At 36.9% G+C, this 8,358-nt stretch overlaps 1 protein-coding gene across 2 annotated transcripts in view; it reads left to right on the plus strand.

Moving 5' to 3' along the window:
- LOC136252382 (sialate:O-sulfotransferase 1-like) overlaps positions 1 to 4,212 on the plus strand; it is a 33,511-nt gene extending 29,299 nt beyond the window's left edge. For both annotated transcript variants that reach the window (XR_010699527.1, XM_066044810.1), the window contains one exon: positions 3,717 to 4,212. Coding sequence is in view for 1 of the 2 variants with exons in the window: in XM_066044810.1 (XP_065900882.1) it covers positions 3,717 to 4,048 (332 nt within the window). In the remaining variant the exon portion in view is untranslated. The remainder of the gene's footprint in view (positions 1 to 3,716) is intronic.
- The last annotated feature ends 4,146 nt before the right edge of the window (positions 4,213 to 8,358 follow it).

Genomic DNA, 8,358 nt, shown 5'->3' on the forward strand with positions numbered 1-8,358 from the left:
TTGTTTAGTTTTTTTTGTTGTAGCACAGCTAGCTAGTTACAGCTTATTAAAGTACGTACTGTGCCAAAATTGGAAGCACATAGGCCCATAGTAGTGTGCATAGCTTACCTTTGATCATAGTAAAAGTAGGGACTTTCTCATCAATCTATGCTGTAATACCATCATTCATCTCTTGTTTCACTACTTTTTATTGCATAGATCCCTACTTCATTTTTAAATTAACAAGTTTTAAAATACTAGTATTTTTAATGTACACCTTCCAGTTAACATCTGTACTATTGCTCCTTTGCATAAATGCACATCATAATGGATTATTATGTGCTTATGTGGGTTAATTATGGGTGCTCCAAGCAATTTTGGGGATATAACTGATGGGTTGTTAACCTGGGTTATCCCCAAAATGCAGAGGAAAAAATTTTTCAGGAAGCACTCGAGCCTGAAACAATGTAAGGATAGACATGCTTGCTAATATGCAGGCAGGTAATTGCCTTAGAATAATGTCCTGCTGGCTCTGGTGTCAGTTGAATATATTTATGGAGCACCAATATCAGGTCCATAATCCCATCCTTTATAATGCATAGCTTACACGGATACATTCCAGATCTCAGTGAGTCCAGCACCTAGTTAACAGCAGGTTAAAGTGGGTTAATTAACAAGTTTGTCTGGATTGTCACTACACCCAGACCAGACATACAGGTTTTGATCCAACCCCTCTAATACATTCCAATAATTTAGACATGCACTGATATTCCAGCACATTTGCGATAAACAGTTAGCGAGGTGTTATCTTCCCTCCCACTCCTCAATGCATGTCTTCTTCCTTTAACTGCAAAATAATTAATGTGACATGGGCAGTGCTCACTTGTCTCAAGGGAAGTTGGGTGGGTTATCCCCAAAATGCAGAGGAAAAACTAACTGATGTGTTATTTTTCAGGAAGCACTCAAGCCTGAAATAATAAGAGAACAGACATGCTTGCTAGTATGCAGGCAGGTAATTGCCTTAGGGTGATGGCCTGCAGGCTCTGGTGTCAGTTGAATCTATTTATGGAGCACCAATATCAGGCCCATACTTCCATCCTTTATAATGCATAGCTTGCACAGATACATTCCAGGATTCGTGTTTGTCTCAGTGAGTCCGGCACCTAAGTTAACTTTTGCACATATGCAATTGCATTGAGTAGTCTTCATTATGTTAACGAACTGCACTGTGTGCATGACTTATAATACGTAGCTTGAGCCAAAGTATGTATCAAGACACACGGTAGTGTGTCGTGCGGCCAAGAAAGCCGGCGACCACACCGTGAGTATATTTACAGGAAGAAAGAAAACAGCTTTTTCACGCATGCATATCTCCATGGCCTCTTCTCCAAAGCACACTATTTTTGCATTATAGCTGTCCCCCAGGTAGGGTACGCCACACAGCAAATTAGATTAAATTCGCAACAGCCATTTGCGAGATATGGGCGTCCAAAATTTCGTTTTAATTTCTTCGTTTTTTTCTTCTTATGCCGTACCCCGGGGGCTACGGGGGCTTCGATTTATTTTCGTACACTTTGCAAAAATTGCTATAAAATGCAAACGTGTAACTCGATTGCCTCGATCTTTGGCACAAATTAAGAACGTGTAACGGTGGATTCACGTACCAAGTTTGTTGTAAGTCTGAGTAGTATTCAAGGAGTTATGGACATTTATTCACGTAAAAACAGATCAAACTTCTGTCACGGCTACAGGGTAAACCAAGCATAGAAATAACTTGAAAATTGGTGTGTAGATAGGCTGATCATCGTAGCAGTGCCTTTTGATAGTTTGAATAGCAATAGAGTTACAGCGACAAAGTTATAAAGCAAAAACTAAGCAAGTGTAAAATCGCGGGATCGAGATACTCTAATAGAGCAGTCACCACGGGGTAAAAAAGGTGTGCAAAAAATGTCGAAAAAAAAAACTTACCAGAGTTCGAACCAGGGACCTCCATACCTAACACCTGCATCCTTAACCACTGAACCACTGCTACCTTGACTGATCACCTCACTTAATTTCTGCTTTATAAATGAAATTTCTAGTTGAAATCTGCTTATAGTCAAACGTTTGTAATTTCATAGATCTACCGATAGAAGTTCTAGACTGTTCTAGAACATTCTTTGTATGTTCTATTAGAAGTCCTCAAAAAAAATGTGCACTCTATTAGAGTATTACAATAATATTATCAAATATTGAATTAAATCATGCAATGAAATACATTATAAGTCTGCCTTCAATAATCATCATTGTATCTACATAGAAAAGAAGAAATGTGAGTAAATACAAACCTCAAAGTCAGCCATAGGCTGGTTTTGGAACCTTGTAAAGTACAAAAAGGAGTGAAATCCACACAAAAACAGCCAAGCTGTGAAAAAATGGTGCGGCCTTAAAAAGCCTGGGTGAAAAAAGTTGTGAAATCAATGGTGGCGGCCAAGAAATGGCTGCAATGATGTTAATGCTAAAAATTTTAATAATGGCTGTGTGCATTGTTAAAATTTATTAGCATTAACATCATTGCAGCCATTTCTTGGTCGCCACCATTGATTTCACAACTTTTTTCACCCAGGCTTTTTAAGGCCGCACCATTTTTTCACAGCTTGGCTGTTTTTGTGTGGATATTATTATCTAGTCCAAATGCCTGTTGATGCATTGACCACAGCTTGGTTGTGGACATGCATCTTAAATATTGGTATTAACTGCCACTAACTGGTCTAAGAAGGATACTCAAATTGCACACATGTAAAAGTTAACTTACAGTGCCATTTACAAATTCATTTGACAAGTCTGTACATATTGAATGAATAATATAAAATAGGAAAACTACGTAAGTGTATTTCACTCCATATTCAAGTGTATGGTGTACCGTAAATATACTATACTGGGGCTACGTGATGGCTATTTTGTTTTCAGCCCACACATAATTAGGTTTGGTGGGCACCCCTTCTAATATTGATAAGTACAGTACACCATAAAGGACTTGCGTACCAAAAATGGTGCTTTTATCCACCCTGTAACATAATTTTGCTAAGCTAGCCTTCTAGTATCATATAACCAAGCCCAAAAGTTTTTTCTGTGCGACCCTAAATGCTTCCAATAGATTGTTACAAAATTTTAATTCAATGAAATTTTCTACCCTGCCTGCCTACCTGCCTTCAGGCAAGCATAACTCAATAATGGCTAAGGCTATGGGCTGAGTTTTCACTGTTCGACGTTGCTTCATCCCGCGAGACATGCCATTTGGCATACCATAGTATGTACAATGCATGCATCATGGACTTACCTTTGTCTCCTTTGCATCCCATTTCTTTTGGCTAACAGTCCAAGGTGTCAATTCATGGTAGTGTAATGTATAGAGCTAGACTGAAGTAGGAAGTAAATGTTCACTAGTATATCTGTAAGTGTAGGCGACCTCCCTTGTTTCCCTACTTTTTCTACTGATTGAACTTAATATAATTATTTCTCAACTGGTTATTTTACCTTGGTATTATATATGAACCAAGAGGTTTCCTGGCATATGTTATGTATCAAAATATCTGTGTGTGTGTGTGTGTATGGGTGCCTTACTGTATAGCCTCAATTGATTGCATGTCATTTAACAATCGATGTGCTAATTGCTTTGTAATGTTCTGCATTTGCATATATTATTGTGCTGTGATAGTTATTCAATGAATATGCAATTATAGCTTATATTCTAATAGGTAAAGAATGGAATGCACGAGTAATTAACTATTCGGAAAAATGGAAAAAACACATTGAAGATTACTTAAATTCAACAAACACTCCAATATTGGTGGTAAAATATGAGAACTTGCTCACTGATTTACATACTGAGTTGGAAAGGATGATGGAATTTTTGAAGTTTCCCTACACAGAAGATGACTTAAAATGTACCATCAATTCTGCAATCGAAGGTTTTCACAGAAGACATAAAAATGTTACCGACCCATATACTTCAGAGCAAAGAAAAATTGTATCAGCACAAATTGAATTAGCCAATGAAGTATTACGTTACTATAACATAAGTTATTAAATATATATTTATAACAACCATGCACTTGGCCATGCATGGATTATTACTGCATAGCTTAGCCAAACCTTGTATGGTGATGACATGCATGCATTATAAAATATATTTTTATACAGTGTTCAATGGAATAGTGCTAACTATGTATGAAATTATTTATTTAAGCTGCAGCAGTGAAGTAGTATCATGTTATGAGACACTTACGATGTCTAGGGAAAGTGTCAAACTGAGCATGTCAAGTGAGGATCAAACTCAACAATGTGTTTTGGAATAGTAATTATTTTCCATTTATGGCTCCATAAAATACCACATCACGACGTTGTGTGTATACATACCTCTATATCATACAGTACGATAGTACTGTATATTAGGTACATTGAAGGTGTGGGGGCGATCCATGATATAATATAACCCAAAAACCTGCCGCGATTTTTCCTCACAACGACATGACAGTATTGGTTGGGTAAAGCCAAGCCCAAAAGTGTCTTCAGATTGACCCGAAACATTTCCGTCAAGTTGCTACAGAATTTTAAAAAAATTTAGTCAATGGAATTTTCTACTGCCTGCCTACCTGCTGACGCCTTCAGTCAAGCGTAGCGGAAAACTGGCTACAGCTACAGCCCTAATTCTTTCGCAGAAACGTTTCTAGATCGCTTAAGAAAAAACCTTTGGTATATTGATAAACATACAATGCTTCCGCTATTGTCTTACCTTTTATCCTTCTTTACCATGGCCATCAGTCAGGCCATACCTATTTGATCTTATGTTGCGCGGGCAAAATTATTTTAAATTTGGGTAGGTAGGTCGGTTTGACAATGAAAATGATAAAAATTTTAAACACAAGCATACAAAATGCAAATAATGAATGTAGCTATAATAGTACATACACAGTTAAAAATCTAGGTTTCATACTCTTCTAGTAGCTTCAGATATCTCCAAAAGAGCTTTCCCAACGTATTCTACAATTTTAGAGCATTGGATGATCTTCAATGGTCCTTTTGGACTATATCACGATGGAGCTGATGATGTGTTGTCTTTAATTAAGTACACGTGATCCGCACACGTGATTTTCAAAATCATTTCATTTGAAGAAAAATGTAGTCGGTCGGGCCCGCGCAACATAAGATCAAATAGGTATGGCCTCAAGGTTCTACCACAGTGTTAATAGACTACAGTACGGCTTCCATACCAGTACATATTGCATCAAACTATTCGAATACTCGTGGTCGCCGGTTGTACCAAAAACACACGCGTACGTCAGACTCGCTGTTGATATCGATCAGAGAGAGCAACTCACGGCGAACTATATAGATGTGTAAGTCAATAAAATTAATATAGTTTAATTAGTAACAATGTTAAACCGAGTCGGATCATCCAGGTCCTGCTTTACAGATTATTCGGGTCTGACCCTACGTGCTTAATTAAATGTGGATGTGTTACCACACGTCATAGTGTAGCTCTGCTTCTTTCGTAAGCCACGCCCACTTACGTAAATTACAGTCTGTAGACATATGGTAGCCACGTCCATTCATCAGTGTGTAGGTATGCACGAATCCACACCCACTTACGTAGATTACTGTCTATTATTATTATTATTATTATTATCAATTTTTCCAAAGATGGGTAACACAAAAGGCAATACTGCCTGTACAAGGTGATCCCCAACACAGAACATACATTCACATGTACAATTACACACAAACAAATACAAAAGGAACATGAACTACTTAATAATTACAAAATCAATAAACCTAATTACAAAAAAAGATAATGTTTTAACCTAGTCTTAAAACTGCGTTAAGACTAGGTCTATCTACATGGGCGTGGCTACCTAGTCTGTAGACATATGGTAGCCACGCCCATGTAGATATGCACGAATCTACGTCCAATATTGTCTGCAGGCTTATGTAGAGCCACGCCCACTGATCAGTTGTTATTGTATGAGTCATAATCTAGTATAATAGTGCTGTGAGTAACTCAGCAGATATTTAGTGGTCATGAGCTTGCAGAAAAAACTTCACAAACAAGTATAAGAAAAAATTGGGAATTTTAAATTAGATTAAGGACAATGTATAATGCTGCAATAAAAAGTACTGAAACAAGCTGGATTGGAGTAGTACGTAATGTCCAAATACTGTGAAACAATAAGAAGTGATCATGAATATCCCTACTGTGCATTGAGTGTAGCACAGTAGGGATATTCACTTCTTATTGTTTTACAGTATTTGGACATTACGTACTACTCCGATCCAGCTTGTTTCAGTACTTTTTATTGCAGCATTATACATTGTCCCTAATCTAATTTAAAATTCCCAATTTTTTCTTATACTTGTATTAACTTGCAGTTATGACTTAATTGTCAATCTTCATCAACTTCAAACAGTCACATTGCTAGCAGTTTTAGCAGCTTTTACCTTTAATGTAATCCATTGTGGATACACTTTTAAATTGTTTATCAGAAAGCTACGAGGCAGCTACTGGATATATATCATATCATGATTAGGTATGCATTGTTATAGCCCTAGATAACTGTGCACATTCATTTTCATTGTAGCTATTATTATAATGATCATTTCAGTGAGATAGCTAGTTGCACATTATTTTATACTAATATAGCATAGATTCCGAGAGATACCATGATGGTTATAACTAAAAGCGCTCTTTCACTACTGATGTACATCCACCGACTAAGCAAATTCTAATCATAATCTGCGTAGGTATCACGTTTAGTTACATGTTTCTGTCTCCAATGGGATAGCATTCTGGAAAAGAAAATATGAAGAGAAGATCCGTGAAGTAGAACATGGGACATTTTCTCCTTTAGTCTTTTAATGTACTGGAGGCATGGGTCGTTTGGCTGCAGTGGTGTACAAGAGAATAGCCACTCTGTTGTCAGAAAAAAGTACAGTCATACAAGAAGACCCTGTACTGTAAGTTTTTCCTTATGAGCTACTCTGTGCAGCCATCACTTGTTTGAGAAGTTCTATATAGATCTTCTTACCACTGCTTTGGCCTGCAGCTATCGATCTTGTGTGTGCACAGGGTAAGATCAGTTCATTTGACTGAATCACTTCATTGCTATTTAATCTTTAAGTGATAGCTATAATATTCTTTTATGTGTGTTGTTTCAAATCATCATTGTTCATTCCTGAAAAATAAAATTCTGGCGCGTAATAAAAACTCGTGAATAATTTATGAGGCACTTTGGATTATTGCCACGCCTCTGGATGGTACTGTGATGCCACCCCCACCCCCAAATAATTTGGCTAGCCATTTCAAGCGAGATTTCGAATCTATTTATTTATTAGTACATAAATCACACAAGATTATAACACAGAGATATAATTACTTAAGTTATTACAAAACTGATCTAAGGAGGGAGAATTAACTACGTAGGGGGGAGTGAGTTCCAAAGCTTAATTACTGAGGGGGAAAAGGAAAATTTATATGAATCAATGTTCGCCATTAGTTGTTGAAAATATCCATTCCTTAACCGAGGGTCACAAGGTATAAAGAAATCTTTATATGGATACCAATGTGGTCATTAATAATCTTGTATGTACATCATTATGAGTTACGTTCTGACTCTTCTCTGTTATAGTGTAGGTAGACCTAGTGTAGTCAGCATATTAGAAACACTGGAGTATCATTTAGACAGAATCCGATCTGGCAGCTCTCTTCTGGATGGCTACAATTTTGTTTATATTGATTGTGTGTGGGGATCCCAAACAGGTGATGTGTATTCCACAATCAGTCTAACCATACTTTTGTAACAATTGTACTTAACACGACTTGGGTAGTGATGTAAATTTCTGTGTAGAAAGGCATTGATTTGGTTAGAATTCTATAATTCCAAGTGAGCTTGCTGCCAATGGTAACCCCTAGATAAGTAGCGGACAAAACTTCTTTGATTAGTGTGTGTTCTCAATGCAGTAAGTACACAAGATTTTGTCACTCTTAAAAACTCACACTTTTGAGGATTGAATGACATCATCCAAGTGTGTGACCATTGAGCTAGCATGTCCAAATCTTGTTGCTAAGTAGTATAATACAATCATCTGCAGTGTGTATAAAAGAGTACAACAAAACATCATCGCTTAAGTACTCTACTGTCTACCACCAACATTTCAGATTACTCTATAACTCACCTTTTTATTTAATCAGCAATCCATAAAGAATTTATGAAACTATCAGCTTGTACAGTCGCTCCTCAGCATTGACGATTGTGACAAGTGCCTCTAAAATTAATTTTCTTATATTATTATATTTTTTATTAGTGTGCAAGACCTCAAAATAGAGTGTAAAAGCACACTGTA

The sequence above is a fragment of the Dysidea avara genome, chromosome 4 (assembly GCF_963678975.1).
Source record: "Dysidea avara chromosome 4, odDysAvar1.4, whole genome shotgun sequence".
Taxonomy (NCBI): domain Eukaryota; kingdom Metazoa; phylum Porifera; class Demospongiae; order Dictyoceratida; family Dysideidae; genus Dysidea; species Dysidea avara.